The following is a 16,865-nucleotide window of genomic DNA, read 5'->3' as shown; positions in this document are numbered from 1 at the left end:
GTCATTATACAAAAAATAAAAAATACATAAAAACAGCGAAGAAATGATGAGAAATAACAAATTTACATATTAAAACAAAGAAAGTAAGCCAACTTATAGGTTATATGAGTACCTTGTTCAAGCTTCTAGGAATACTAATAATTGCATTATTTTGCTGTATATATGTAAGCATGCATGTTGTATTCTTTGGCAAAAAACAATGTAGCAGTACATTACTGGATAATGAATAAAAATGTAAATGAGTGTTTTGTTTATCAATAACTAGAAGCTTATAACGTGATTATTTCAAAGTTTTGAAATACTGAGTCCTTCCAGCGTTTGAATAACAGTAGTAGTTTATTCGTAACTAGAGATCAAACTGAGGAGTACAGAATAGGATTTCATTTACATATCAACTCGTTAGCTTTATAGCTAAAAAGATTTTATGAATGTTGACATTAAAATTAATTCAGCAAATCTGCGTAGGGTATTATTTTGTGATGTTGATGATAATCATGGAATATAATATTTATTGATAAACCATTCAATTTGCTGCAAAAATCCAATGTTTAATGCAAGCATTGAAACCAGACTTGTGTTTTTAGGAATGATGCTCCAAGATCTCCAAACGATGTATTAATGCCGGCTGCAGAAATATATGCTCAGCAGATTAATTTCTATCCTGCGTTAAGTTTACAGTAAGTAAAATTAAATGGACTGATTTGGTAAAGCCGATGGTGCATTATATTACCTCTGAAACAAACAGTGGCACATAATAATAGCATTTAGGCTAACGTTATTAATATGTATAGACATGAATATGATAATGATATGGGTATTCACAAATTTTAACCTGAGGACTGCAGGTTGCCGTAAAACGATTTGCAGTGACTAGCAACTTTATTCTAATATATTAACGGCAGTTAAGGTAAATGGCACCTGACTATATGTTTTTAGGCAAAATCTAGATCCTCTTCAATAACTGGGTTTTAAAGTATTTGAGAATCTATTTCAAATATAAATTTATTCCCATCAGTTTAGTTGAATAAACTTATTTATATAAACTTACTTATATTTTCGAAATAAACAATCAAATTTCAAGAACTAGAAGTTTGATTCAAATTGATTGATGACTATTTTTCAACAAAAACAGTTGCGGATTCTGACCTTTTAGTAATTGAAGTTTTAATTACAAAAATATAATATATATGAATTTATTTAACAGTTTTGTAATGTTTAGTGTTAGCTTGCAAAAAAGAAATACTGATTTGCTCAAGATAGATAATGATATCAAAAAGACTTCATAAAAAACATGTAGCTACCCAACTCAAACTACATACAAAATTGAATAATGTCAGTTAAAGTTCTTTTGAACTAAATAATTGACAATAGCTTAGTTAGAACTTAAAAACTTAAAAAGCTAAATTTAAATTTGTTAATTAAGCTTAACAACTGTGTGGTAGAGTTAGCAAATAATTACATGTAATATTACACTAACTGTGCTACCCGGCGTTGCCCGGGGTACAAAAAAGTTTTTTGACAAAAAATTGATTGTTATTTACTGTATTATAAAATTTGCCATTCTCACTTTCACACTATTTATCATAAGAGAAGTGTTTTGTGTAATTGAACTAAATTAAGATAGAAAATAAAAACAACTGTAAAAGTTTTCAAAAATGTCAAACAACCGCAACTGTCCAATTTTATTTCATGAGGAACAAGTTTTGTGTAGCCAACTAGATTAAAAATAACTAAAACAACTGCAAAGGTTTTCAAACAACTATAAATTTAGTATTTCATATCTTTCAGCAATGTATGTATATTTTTAATAACGTGCTGTGAAACCTCGGTTCTTGAGCATTATCTGTTCCAGAAGGTGTTTAAAACCGAGCTGTTCGAAATCCGAAACAATTTTTCCTACATACATTAGAGTAAATCTATGTGAACTTTAATCCGTTCCAATACAAGAAAACAACTTTGGTAAAATATTTATTCAACATTTTAGACCATAAACTGTACCGAATACTGCATACTATAAATAGAAATGAGTAGATATAGATTGTGTTTAATTTTAATAGAATGTTTTTTATTTAATATGATGGAAAAAAACTAAACATTTCTTATGTTTTGCTTTTGAAAAATCAGAAAATTTAAAAGTTAAGATACAATACCAAAAATTGCAAAAATTGATAATGGAACCTTAAAAAATGCACCAGATCAGCTGCATCAGAAATTGTCGGAAAAAGAAAATATAAATGGCAATAGTACGCTTACTTTGCATATCTGAATGAGAATCCTCCTCCAAAACAACTTAGGGTAACTTGACTGGGTGGGGGTTATCTCCCTAGCAAATATTGTCTGTAGAGAAGACTCGTTTCAGATGGTTCCTCTCTTTTTTGTAAAGAATTTATGAAGTTTTAATTGCTTTTCTGTTTGGTATCAAATGCTTCCATGCTGTTTGTGGAGCTGTTCCAATTCTAATGCGCATGCTCTGGTTTGGTTGAGAACCGAATTTATGCTCGCGATTTGATACGAAAAAATCTCAAATTCTTCGGTCGAAAACTGAATTGACCGAGAACCGAAAGCTTTGAGAACTGAGGTTCCACTGTATATAATCAGTACCCAAATCGCCAAAGTTTAAGTTCACGATAAATTGTTGTGGATATCGTGAAGAAAAATGTGTGTAAAAATTGTGAAAATTGAAGAAGCATCGTGTTGCATATAAACTTGGGTTCCATAATATTTCTTAACAGAGTCATCGTAAAATGCGTTGCCGCAATGCTAAAATAATTATCATGCGCATGGTGTATGCAGTATGTAAAAATGTCTGATCAATATGGTGTTCTAGCTCAGTGGTAGAGCGTGAAGTTGAGAAACCTGTCAAAGCATTCGTTGTGAGTTTAAATCTACCGGAATGTGAAACTTTAATATCAAGGTTATAATAGCTATAACCGGATTTCGGATAGACATACAATAGACAGACTTCGAGAAATATATAAATATATACTATAAATATATATATATATATAAATATAAATATATATATATATAGATATATAGATATACTCATTTTGCAACAAGACTTTACATGTATTGATTTAACCCGCAATGAACATACAGGCTTGAAATCAACACATCACATTCTCCTGACAATTCCATTTTCATACTGAAGTTTCTACATCTTAAGCTTTTCGAAGTGATTAGCATTTAAAATCTCATATTACTTTTGACAGCTATTAATAAATAGCTCTTACGATTAACTTATTCTACATTTTATCAACAAGATCTCAACAGATATATGCTTCTAAATCGATAGCAGCAGTACATGTCTACTGTTGAACCAGTTTTTATGTGAATAGTGACATGTTATACATGTAGTAGGCCATATGCAACAAAAAGCATCAATTTATTTTCAAAATGCCTTTTTTGCTTCTATTTAACTCTTTTTGCCTATTTTAGTCCATTGGATGAAAACGAAAGCCGTGATTCAAAACAAAGATTGCGATGTATTCAGCCCTTCAGCAGTGAATTTGAGGAAGACTCTATTATGCCTTACTTGTATATACAACCTTCCCTAACAAGCCTATCTTTGTACTTGATTACATTGGATATAGATTTGTAAGTAATGCTTGATGCTTATTCTAGTAGTAATTGTAAAACTAGCAGTCACTAGTAAAAAGTAAAATCATTCGAATCAAAAGTATGAGACAATAACAAAATAGCTACAACAATCTAACAAACATTTATTGATATAAATTATTTATGCAGATTTCTCAAACTTGTTCAAAAGCATAGCTATATCAATGTTTGACATTTCTGCTTTAACTGATGTACCTGAATTGAGAAACCTGATGAGATGAGCGCATGAGACCAAGGATGAAGTCTGTTGAGATAAATGAAAACATAGTTAGTTGTATATGGGTTTTGGACCAAATAGTTACAAATTAGTGCACACGATGTGTAACAATACTTAAAAGTACTTGATTTAACAATACGTATGAAAGGTGTAAAATAACACTAATAATGCTGTGTATAATAGTACTCATAAGGTGTGTATAATATTAGTCATGAAGTGTGTATAATAGTACTAATGAGATGTATATAATAGTACTCATGAAGTAAGTGTAATAGTATTCATGGGGTGTGTATAATATTACTCATAAGTTGTGTATAATATTACTCATGAGGTGTGTATAATAGTATTCATGGGGTGTGTATAATAATACTCATGAGGTTTGTATAATGTTACTCATAAGGGGTATATAATATTACTCATGAGGTGTGTATAATAGTACTCATGAAGTAAGTGTAATATTACTCATGAAGTGTGTATAATATTACTCATAAGGTGTGTATAATAGTACTCATGAGGTGTGTATAATAATACTCATGTGGTGTGTATAATAGTACTCATGAGGTGTGTATAATATTACTCATGAGGTGTGTATAATAGTACTCATGAAGTGTGTATAATATTACTCATGAGGTGTGTATAATAGTACTCATGAGGTTTGTATAATGTTACTCATAAGGGGTATATAATATTACTCATGAAGTGTGTATAATATTACTCATGAGGAGTGTATAATATTACCCATGAGGTGTGTATAATATTACCCATGAGGTGTGTATAATATTACCCATGAGGTGTGTATAATATTACTCATAAGGTGTGTATAATAGTACTCATGAGGTGTGTATAATAGTACTCATGAGGTGTGTATAATATTACCCATGAGGTGTGTATAATATTACTCATAAGTTGTGTATAATATTACTCATGAGGAGTGTATAATAATACTCATGTGGTGTGTATAATAGTACTCATGAAGTGTGTATAATAGTACTCATAAGTTGTGTATAATATTACTCATGAGGTGTGTATAATATTACTCATGAGGTGTGTATAATATTACTCATGAGGTGTGTATAATATTACTCATAAGTTGTGTATAATATTACTCATAAGGTGTGTATAATAGTACTCATGAGATGTGTATAATATTACTCATGAGGTGTGTATAATATTACTCATAAGTTGTGTATAATATTACTCATGAGATGTGTATAATAGTATTCATGGGGTGTGTATAATAGTATTCATGGGGTGTGTATAATAGTATTCATGAGGTGTGTATAATAATACTCATGAGGTTTGTATAATGTTACTCATAAGGGGTATATAATATTACTCATGAGGTGTGTATAATAGTACTCATAAGTTGTGTATAATATTACTCATGAGGTGTCTATAATAGTACTCATGAGGTGTGTATAATATTACTCATGAAGTGTGTATAATATTACTCATGAGGTGTGTATAATAGTACTCATGAGGTGTGTATAATAGTACTCATGAGGTGTGTACAATAGTGCCTAAATAGTGTATACAATAATATGCATGAGGGGTGTATAATATCACTAATTAGGCAAATATAATTAATACTGTTATAGTATATAGTTAATACTAGTGTAATATAATACTTTTAGTGTATAGTGCTCTAGAGGTGTGCATAATATTAGTTATGAGGTGAGAATTTAATTACCCATTAAGTGTGTATAAAATTATTCAAGAAGTCAAACTTAGCAATAAAACTTAGCGTGGTGCGCAGGTGAAAGAAATGAATCTTCAATAGTTTTTTTAAGTCTTCAAAAAGTTTAACAGAGGCGAAGGCAACCGGGATTAAGAGAAAATATGACTGTCATATTTGCTTTTTATACCACTGTCATTATTCTCTTACTGTTTTTGTTTTATCATGAAACTGTCACTCGAGAGCATCTATACTGACTGATAAAAAATAGACAAGTAAATGTATAAATTTATTTATTTTATAATATGCGTCAATTTCTATTTGAAACTTTTCCTCTAAGCATATATATATCGGCATCAATTCTAGCCACAAACTTTGAGCAAAGCTGCTGTTTTACTGTACCGTATATTAAACAAACTTTCGGTATGATTTGCTCCTGAGTTAGGTTGGTTGAAAGTGCATTTGTATTTAAAGGACAGACCAGTATGTAGAACTCTATTTGCTGATGTCGATGGAGAATGATGAAAGAAATGCATACCTAAGACACCTCGGCCTACCAGGCAAGCTTGAAGATGATGAGGCAAGATGTTTTGGAGATTTGGTGATATGGGTAAAGGCCCAACCTTCTCTGTAAGTACAAAGTTTTGTATGATATGACGAAAAATATGTATACAGAAAGCACTCTCGCTAATAGATCAGAGTAGTCGCAGCTCTTTGACTAGTGAAACTTCTTTCAAAGTAAAACAAATGGAAACCATATCCACTTCTCTTGCATTTTATGAAGCGATTTTTGCAATCTAGATCACGCCTGACTAAAGACCAGCAAAAACCTTTAAATTGGTTGACTTTCATCTATTTGTTTAGCTAAAGCAATTAAAATCTAAAATCAAAAACTTCCTCCTCTGCAAACAGTTGAGCTATTCATTACACATTCATGAGGATATTTTGTGGAATAATTGTTTTCATATTTATTACGCTTGCAACTTTTCGATTGTACAAAACATGAAATAGTTCAGGCACCATGATTGCACCATGATGTCTCGCGCAATCATCATCTTATAGCTTATTAACAAGCTTTACGTCGTTCAAAATTTTTTATTACCATGTTTTTTATTAAGAGTGCCAGTTGAAGTGTACCCTGGCCAAAGCGTACCCAGGCTGAAGCGTACCTAGGCTGAAGTGTACAATTCATCTTTCAGCTAGCATTATAGAAGACTGTGATAGCGATAGAGGCCATGATACACCCCTTTTTCTTAAAACTAGCTCAAGTTATAATCACAACTCTTATTATAGTAAGGATTCAGACTAGCTTAAATTACTCAAATGTATTAAGTAAGAAACTTAGCCAATGGTAACTCTAGTACCTACCAATAGTTTACAAGCTGTTTTAAATCTTTAACCAGGGTATAGCATAAGAAGAAAGTTTTGTATTTCAACAATCTGTTTTAGCTGTTTGAGCTTTCTAATATTTCAACAAACTGTTTTAGCTGTTTGAGCTTTCTAATATTTCAACAATCTGTTTTAGCTGTTTGAGCTTTCTAATATTCGAGCCATGCTTTGGCTGGACACACACACAAAATAACAACAACCTTCTTTTAAAAGATAGAACCGTGAATGTTGAATATTTTGATTAAATTTAAATTTACTGAGCAAAATATTTTAGTTATCTATGCAATACTAATTAATAATCCAGTAGTGCTATAAAATAGCAATAAGGTTTTGAGCTAAACTAATGTGTTTGATGGTTGAAAGTGTTTACGAGCTCAAAAACAGCAACATAAAAAAATTTCATAACAAATTTATCAAGTAAAATCAACAACTCTTTCAGTTGTCCTAACAATCAACAAATCTCATTTTTATGTACAACAAATTGGAAGGCAGAATGGCTTTATTTAAGCATTGATGACTGCAGTTATTTATTTGCTGTTTTGTTTGCTTCTAATAATCTGTTGACTGCATATTGCAGTGATACCTGGGCTCCGAGTAAATCACTAGTACCCACTGGAAATAAAACCGTTTTAATCAAGTTGCTTTTCGGAATCGAACACTTCCCTTTTGATGAAACTTTGAAAAAATGTAGGAGTCTTGGGCAAATGTTGTCGGTATTCAACAGAAAGAAAACTACTGTGTAAGTAAATTAATGTTGTTTTCCCAAAAATAACTCAAACATAATTATATTAAGCTTTCGTTGTGTTAGATTTGTTAGTTGAGAAATGTACCACTTCATGATCTAACTATTTTGGGACAAATCCCTACAGCAACTGTCTGAGCGTCTGTGTCTTCAGATTCAATTCCGATGAATCATAATGGCGTGACCAATACATCACCACACAATATAATTGGTGAAAGCCATATCAAATTTTATTATTGGGACTTTGCTAAATAGGAGAGTATAAGTGAATGTCCTGAAGAGGCTCGCTTGTTTTGACAACATATGATAGGCTTCGATGATTACCAATGCCTATAAACATGTGATACCAGTGCTTTTCACTTGCGCTCATGTCATCAAAAGATTCCATTGAAGAGTCAGCAGTCTAACGTGATCTCTCGCGGAGTGAGAGACATCAATGACCTCATCAAAATTAATGCCTACCAATGGTTGCGGTGAGGCACTCTCCAGAGATGTGTGCTTCTATTGACTCTAATATATATTGCTTATGTAGTTTTTTATAGAAATCATATCATGTTTACAGTTTGAAGTTGTTTCCTCATGTTAATCAATGGAGGGCAACTCCCTATAATACTCTTGTTTTTATCTGTGCAAACCTCTCATACTTTACTGTTTCCTGTTCTCTCTGTATTTAACTGTTTGAATGAATACAAGACTGTGAGAGCCTAATCTTAACTATCTAGTAAATTTCTACAGGTTATGGGCCCAGGAACGTTATATGTACTGTGTAACTAGTTAGATTAGTCATCTGTGATCATTATGGACGATAAATGGAGTGTAGACAAACTTTCTAGCAGCAACTATGCCACATGGAAGTTCAAGATTAAGCATCTGCTGATTGCTAAGGAGCTATTTGGATATATTGATGGAACTACAGTTGCTCCGGCAAGCACAGCTGATGGGGCTGTGAAAGCTACCTATAATAAGAACTCGAACAAGGCATTATCTCATATTGTGCTTGCGGTTGGCGATGAGTTGCTCTACCTTATAACTGAATGTGAAACGGCCAAGCAGGCATGGGACAAACTGTCTAAACATTTTGAGAGAGACACTCTAGCTAATAAAATGTTCTTGAAGAAGCGCTACTTTCGCTCAGTAATGTCTGAGAGCGCATCAATTGAAGGTCATCTAAAGAATATGAAAGATCTCACGAATCGGCTAGCTGCTATCAAATCACCTATTGCTGAAGAAGACCAAGTTGTAACCCTTCTAGGCTCCCTTCCGGAGAGTTATTCAACTGTAGTTACTGCTCTCAAAACGCAGAAAAATACGCCATCGCTAGAATTTGTTCAACAAGCTCTTTTAAACGAAGAGCAGAAACGAAAAGAACATAGCTCTGTATCAGCTTCTAGTGAAAGAAATGTTGTCGCCAACCCTGATACTGCTCTCTTGGCTACTAGACTGCAAATTAGACGCCAGGTTACCTGCTGGTACCGTAATAAAATTGGCCACGTTCAACGTTTCTGTAGAGAGCGAAACGGAGAGAGAAAAAATGCAGAACACAAAGATGTTCTACACCAAGCTAAGCATGCAGCAGATAACTATCCTGACACGGGTGAGTCAGCCTTTTTGGCTGGTACGGGTAGTGACTTCACCGATAAAATTAATCAACGCTGGCTGATAGATTCAGGCGCTACAAAGCACATGACTCCTCATAAAAGCTTGTTCAGCGAGTTCACTCAATTTGACAAACCTCATAAAGTAGAAGTAGCTGATGGAAGCTCTGTAGACGCCATTGGAATAGGTAACATTAAAGTATCAATGCAGTTAGGTCGTAGAGTGAATCGCAAAGCTGTGTTATATGATGTTCTGTACATACCTGACCTAAGCACAAACCTGTTCTCTGTTCGCGCTGTAGCCTCTAAGGGCTTGATTATTCAATTTGGACATAGTCGATGTTGGATTAAAAACCAACGAAAACAAGTATGTGGCCGAGGAACACTCATAGATAAACTGTATTACCTGGATATAGAAACTTCAAATGACAGTGCGCACATCACTTCTCACAGCGGTGAGCTATGGCATCAATGCCTTGGTCATGTTCATGAAGCCGCTATACATCGTATGGACAGGGAACAACTGGTGAGTGGCGCTAATCTCTCTGGTGTAAAACTAGGTTTGTGTGAACCATGTGTAAAAGGAAAAATGTCGAGAAAACCCTTTAAGCCCAATAGCGACATCAAGTCCACGCGTCTCCTTGAACTTGTACACACAGATGTGTGTGGTCCTATGCAAACACAATTCATAGGAGGTAGTAAATACTTCGTTACTTTTATCGATGATTTCAGTAGATATACCCATACATTTTTTATGCGAGATAAGTCTGATGTATTTTCTAGATTCTGTGAGTTTGCAGCTTTAGTAACCAACCAAACCGGAAAATCAATCCACTCAATGCGCTCTGATCGAGGTGGCGAGTATATCTCTACAGAATTCGAAAACCATCTAAAGTCCCAAGGAATCCGTCATGAACTAACTGTTAGACATACTCCAGAGCAAAATGGTGTGGCTGAACATTATAACAGAACGGTATGTGAATCTGCTCGTGCTATGATCATAAATGCAAATCTTCCCAAATCTCTATGGGCTGAGGCTGTTGCCACCGCTGTTTATTTAAGGAACAGAATTCCGACTCGCACACACAAAGCGCCTACAACACCTTATCAGATATGGTATGGTGAGAAACCTGATATAGATCACCTTCGAGTATTCGGCTGCATGGCATATGCGCACATACCAGACGCTATTCGTAGAAAGCTTGACGACAAAGCTGAATCCATGACATTTGTGGGCTATAGTGTAAGGTCTAAAGGTTATCGCTTGTACGACCATCAATCTAATTCTGTGGTTGTGAGAAGGGATGTTATGTTCAATGAACAACAGTTGGGTATCAAAGATGAATCGTGTATCCCAGCCGCAAGTCCAAGGGTGGACAACCCTGCTACTGTAGCAGTAAATATTTGCAGTGCTGACAAAACTCAACTTCGCCGATCTGACCGCTCTCGCAAATCACCACAGCGCCTAGGTATAGACACCGCTTGTCATGTTAGTGAGATTGTCGAACCATTGAACCTTATCGAAGTAGAAAAGTGTGAGCAGCGAGATGAATGGTTAGCTGCAGCTGAGAAGGAGTATGATGCTCTCATGAGCAATGAAACATGGACACTCGTAGAACTGCCTTCACAACGTAAATCAATTGGATGCAAATGGGTATTTAAGGCGAAGTACAATGCCGATGGTCAAGTCGATCGTTTCAAAGCTCGCCTTGTAGCGAAAGGATATGCGCAAAAGGCTGGCATCGATTATAATGAAACTCTATAGTGAACTCTGTTTCTACCCCGATGGCTACCGATGTGAAGTTTATGAAAGACGATGGTAGTAAGCTAGCAAATGCATGTGTGTACCAATCGATGGTAGGTAGCCTTTTGTATGCGGCATCTGCTACTCATCCTGATATATCTCATGCGGTGGGAGTGTTATCTAGGTACAACTCATCACCAACCGAAACGCACATGACAGCTGTAAAACGAGTACTCCGATATCTCAAAGGCAGTATAGACATCTGTCTTCACATTGAAAAACATAACATTGGTGAACTGTTCGGGTATACAGATGCTAGTTGGGCGGACAATTGTGATAACCGACACTCAACCTCCGGATTAGTATTCATGCACGGCGGTACACCTGTTAGCTGGTTCAGTAAATCGCAGAGTATTGTTGCCGTATCTACCGCCGAAGCAGAATATGTAGCGCTGTATGATGCTGCAAGGGAGGCCACATGGCTTCGTCAGCTATACGACACTGTCACCAACTGCCCGACTCCAGCGATTAATGTCTATGTTGACAATCAGTCAACTATCACAATAGCAAACTCAGGTTCAAACACGAAACGAACTAAACACATTGACATAAAGTATCACTACTGTAGAGAAGCTATCACAAACGGTGTCATAGTAACTTCTTATTGCCCGACTGAGAAAAACATAGCTGACATTTTCACAAAACCGCTGACTCGACCCCGATTTGAAGAGCTCCATAAACTACTCGTTCATTGACAATAATAATTCACTCGTTGGTTACGTGTATCAATTATTTTCCTCTGCTAATTGTAAAAACTATGTAGGAGTATTGTTTATGTAGTTTTTTTTATAGAAATCATATCATGTTTACAGTTTGAAGTTGTTTCCTCATGTTAATCAATGGAGGGGCAACTCCCTATAATACTCTTGTTTTTATCTGTGCAAACCTCTCATACTTTACTGTTTCCTGTTCTCTCTGTATTTAACTGTTTGAATGAATACAAGACTGTGAGAGCCTAATCTTAACTATCTAGTAAATTTCTACAATATATTTGGCACTGAGTAAACTACCCTAGGTGAATAAAAGCATAACTGCTGCTTGTGGCAGAGACGCGTGAGAAGAAAGAGCACGCTAGAAGAATATAGAGAAAGTTCAAAGCATGATATTGCTAAGAGTTGATTGTCACAAACCCCTCTAGCGGACTATAAACCAAACTTCCTGAAGACTTTTTACTTGGTGAAAAATGCTGCGCAGTTGGCTGTACTGTCGATGATTGTCATACAGGCAAACAACACTTTGGTTTAAACTGTGCGGAACAGATTACTAGGCATGGTATGCACTGCTTGACACAGGAGTGAGCTGTTGGAAGTTGCAACACCGAGACCTTGAACCGCAATGTTAGAATAATTGATTTGGGGATCGTAAATTTCCCTATTTGTGATGTTTTATTTTGCACTTATTATGCAGTTTTCTATTATTAAGGTTATTTAGGCAAAGGATAAAAAATTGATACCACATCACTAGAATCTTTTGACTTGGTATACACTCATTAAAGTAAACGAATACAAATGACTGACTGTACATTCATCGATGCGAAAAGACAGCAACAAGTCTGCATATCCTCCAGGTGAGGTAAACGCGTTGATCAAACAATTGGACCAAATTATTCTTGCGAGAATGGTGTGATAACACTATGACAATATGAATAATTTGCTCCCAACTCAGTCAGAAGGTTTTGGCACATCTGCAAATTTTATGAGCTTACTATTCGGTCTAGAAAACATTTGTTTGGAGAAAATTCAGCACACTGGACCCAGTAGCGGTAGTGACTCCCATGAAATCAGTACACAGATTATTGTATGGAACTGCCACCGTCACCATTGGCCCTTTGAGCAGCTAACTTTGAGAAAACTTCATTTGTTCACTATGCTATGCCAAGGAAGCATCGATTTTCAGCCCGAAATCGCGTTCCTTTGAAGGAAAGAAAACACTGCTCCAAAGGAAAACAGGCATTGACTGCAAAAACGTTTACTCAAAATTGCAAAGTAGATACATGTAAAAAGATATTACTACTGACTACTACATTGACTAGGAAGCGGCAAGCTCATCATTGCTCTGTGAAGCAAGAGAAGTTGAAGTGAGTTATATTGGGACAGGAAGTCTGGTTGAGAGTGAGCTCTTGCAAAAGCATCTTTCAAACGATTCAATAGAGAAATGACAGCAGTGGAATGGAGCAGGCTAGATATATACTGCAATTAATTAGAGACAAAAATTACATCCGTGGTCGGCAGGAATAGCTTTGACAATTGGGGCAAGAGTGTTTACTGTATTCATCGATATGGGCTCTGCTTTGAGGTGCAAAAGATCTGGTTCAGCAAAAATGGACCAGTAAGTTCCTCCCAGGGCAGGACCAAAACATTCTTGATAAACAGTTCCATTCAAGATCTTTGATGTCAACCTACAATTGCACAAGGTCCCTCAGTGCAGTTGCGAGTTTATCTTATAAATGTTTCTCACATGTAGTTCACGAAGATGAATTCACAAATTTCAAGTTTCTGTTGACAGGAATTTGAGCAGTTTCACTTTGTGTCTAGCTATTTTGTTGCATTTGATAAGCATAAACAAAATTTTCAGAAGTATGAGCAAAACATTCAATAAATTTTGCTAATAGAGTTTGCAGATAGAAAAGGGTCACCAACTTAAAATCAAAACGGTACTCTCATTTTTGAGATGCAGGATGAATGGCTTTTTAATAAGATCTGTTTGCTTACTCGACCATCGTTTGAGCAACATTGTGGGCATTACATTCAAACCACTTTTCAAAAGGATTTTGCTCAACAGATTGGCAGTTGGTAAAACACTATCAGCACACTCGATGTCACATATCAATGCCACATTTCGCAACGTTGAACACCATTCAACAGTAAAAACTGGCAGATGTACGATGAATGTACATGAGAGCAGAGACTAGACAAATATGTTTTAAGTGCTAAACTCACCCTTTCTACAACATGTCATAAAATAGAACTAAAAACTACCTCTGGCCATGGCGGTGCAACTCGCGAATGTGGTGTTAATGTGACAGAGTAAAGTACCAGAACATCCTATAACTTCAGTCTACTTGACGACTTCTGCAACGACTATTTTCTACACCAACCCCAGCATCACTTCACTACTTGTCTCGAATGAAAGCTTAAAATAAACAAACAGAAATTAGAGGTCATCAGACAAGCTCGCATCCGCACAACAACTTGCACAATGGGACCAAAGAAAATTATTTTTCAAGATGTGGAAAAATAATGAAAGTGACAGAAATGTGTCCACACTTGCTGCTCTGCTATACACCTTTCTCTCATTGCCATCTTCATCAGCATTTACAGCAGCAATGCAAAGATTGCGCGAGGGAGCACAACGTCTCTCATTACTTTCCTTTTGAACATTGTGGTGTTCCGAACCCTTTCACAGTTTGGTAACATTGATACTAATCAACCGTTTCTAAATAAATAAAATCTACTTATATGAGATACATGATGGTTGTTTAAACAAGAATCTCTATCAAATCTTGGTGTTACCAAGAATGTGAACTGCTTGTTGTCCGGTGCAAGTAGTAGACAGGTAGACCTTGCTCAGGAAAAGAACGGTCTTCAGTCTACTCAAATGCAGGGACAAATTAACTTGTTGGTGATGCATTTGTATTTTGGTCAAGAGTCACCTTTTTAATTGCAATTTTTGTTGAAGGAGATGAAAACCCAAACACTTAGATTGAGCTATCCAATGTTCAGTACCGACAGGCCACTAGCCTTTGTAGGAAAGATTTGCAAGTTATGATTTGACACAACCTTCGCCAAATTTACAACTTCTTTTCACTGGTAGAGGTTGTATTTCAGGGGTGGGAAGTCTATTCTTGCCTCTATTTACAATAGATTAAAAGCTGGTGAGGGGTGACAATGCTTAAAATCATCTTACTATACAAAATTAAGGTTTATTAGTCAATTTAGTCAAACTCGGTAGGTAATTATTTTTTATCAATATTGGCCTAAATTCTCTAAAACCTGTTAGCATCATAAATTAAAGCTTGCTAGCAAAGTTTATGGAACTCCATATGTAATTTTTTGTTCTCATCAGATTTTGTTAAAACAGCCCTTTTAATACGCTGAATAAAGGCTTCTTACCAAGTCTTATCAAATTTTGTATGCAGTTCATTTTGTATTCATCAGACTTGACAAAAGATCTCAAAATTTTTTAATTACAGTGAATTGCATATTTTTGGAAAGTTATCTCAAAATTGTTACATCATCTGTTGTGTTTTAATCGGATATTGCTAAAACTCTCTATATTGTTTTATCATAGCAGGTTGAGGATTGCTAGCAAGTTTGGTCAAAGTTGGTAGATACTTTTTTGTTATTTGAGTTTTCGTTGTCATCTCTTTGACCAAGTAATGGACACATGGTTCACAGGTATAGCACCACTGGAGAAAGCCACCTATTATTATTACTAGGACTATACTATACTATATTACTATACTATATACTATTATTATATAAACTATACTTATTATTTATACTATATACTATATACTAAACTATACTATTATTATTATTTGGACTAATGTAGAGCACAAGGCAAAAGCCAGTTTTCTGTTTATTCAGAAGTAACTATAGTGAATAGGAATGACCTTTGCAGAATCTTTCCCAGATTATTGCAGTCGAAGCATAAAGTGATTGCTAAAACACAGAACTATAGCTCTGTGTTTTGGTGAAGCTTGAAGACCTTTTCGGCATGTCTGAAAGAGCTCAGCACCAAAAACACAATTGTAAACTGAACAAAAACAAAAAAGACAGGCGTTCTATATCTAATGGTAGTTTAAACATGGAATGAGAAGTTCTTCCACCTTCTAACAACGTAGCGGCTATACCTGAGGATGCGAATGACAATGCGACTTGCCGGTTAGATCTGATTTTAGCAAGCAAAACATTGAGCAAGAAAGTTTTACTAGTTGCACCAGGAGCGTTCAAGAAAAAGATCGCTTCACGCTCATCATCCACAGCTTATAAAACTTTTCTGTAAACAAAATTCTGATCAAATGTAAGGTTTGGTTCCATGCTGTAAACAAATCTATCTAAAATTGCCGTGTCATAGTTGGTTTCTCGTAACAATTCTGTCTGTGGAAGCAGATCAAAATCTCTGCATGGCGATGTGAATCCAAGATGCCCTAGTCTCTTACCAAAAAAGTTAATGACTTTGTCTTCTAACAAAATCAATGCTTTGTTGAAAATTTCGGCTGTAAAGTCTAAAGAGATCTGCGGTTGAAGTTGATTCAATTGTCTGCGTACATCCTCACTCATGTTTTTTCTATGATCTAGCCATAATTGTTTAGGATCAGACAGATTGCAGCTAATAAGAATAACAGCAAACAGATTACGCAACCGAGAAGGTGAATCTGAAACTGAAGCTTCCTGAAAAGTGTTGTGCCACTACCCAAAATACTTGACTTGTAGTGTTGGAATATACAGAGACGCTGGGCTTGCGGTTTGCAAGGTACAACACAAGCTATAGAGAAAACAACAAAACTACACTAATATGCAACATATTTAATAAAATCAACTTGAAAGTTACTATTGACGCAAAACAAGCAATCAGTAAACATTCTTGATGTAGCTTTAAATCTACAAGATGGCAGCTTCAAACTTTTCCAAAAGCCAAGTAGTACAATACTATATGTGCAAAAACAAAAGCAATCGTCAAACTTCCAAATTGAAAATATTACCAGACAATATAAACAAACTATTAAATGCACCCTCCTCAAATGAACAACAATTTAACAGCACAGTACAACTATACCAACAAGTACTCCACACGAGTGGATATAACATCAAACTACAATA

General features: G+C 35.3%; 1 protein-coding gene across 1 annotated transcript; it reads left to right on the top strand.

Annotated features, from left to right (window-relative positions):
• The first annotated feature begins 11,021 nt into the window (after nt 1-11,021).
• Nucleotides 11,022-11,735, top strand: LOC137390292 (uncharacterized). The gene has a single exon (XM_068076627.1). It carries the CDS (start codon nt 11,022-11,024, stop codon nt 11,733-11,735), a length of 714 nt encoding a protein of 237 aa, XP_067932728.1.
• Nucleotides 11,736-16,865: the final 5,130 nt, after the last annotated feature.

The sequence above is a fragment of the Watersipora subatra genome, chromosome 3 (assembly GCF_963576615.1).
Source record: "Watersipora subatra chromosome 3, tzWatSuba1.1, whole genome shotgun sequence".
NCBI lineage: Eukaryota > Metazoa > Bryozoa > Gymnolaemata > Cheilostomatida > Watersiporidae > Watersipora > Watersipora subatra.
The sequence above is the reverse complement of the archived record's forward strand: the minus strand, read 5'-3'. Positions and strand labels throughout refer to the sequence as shown.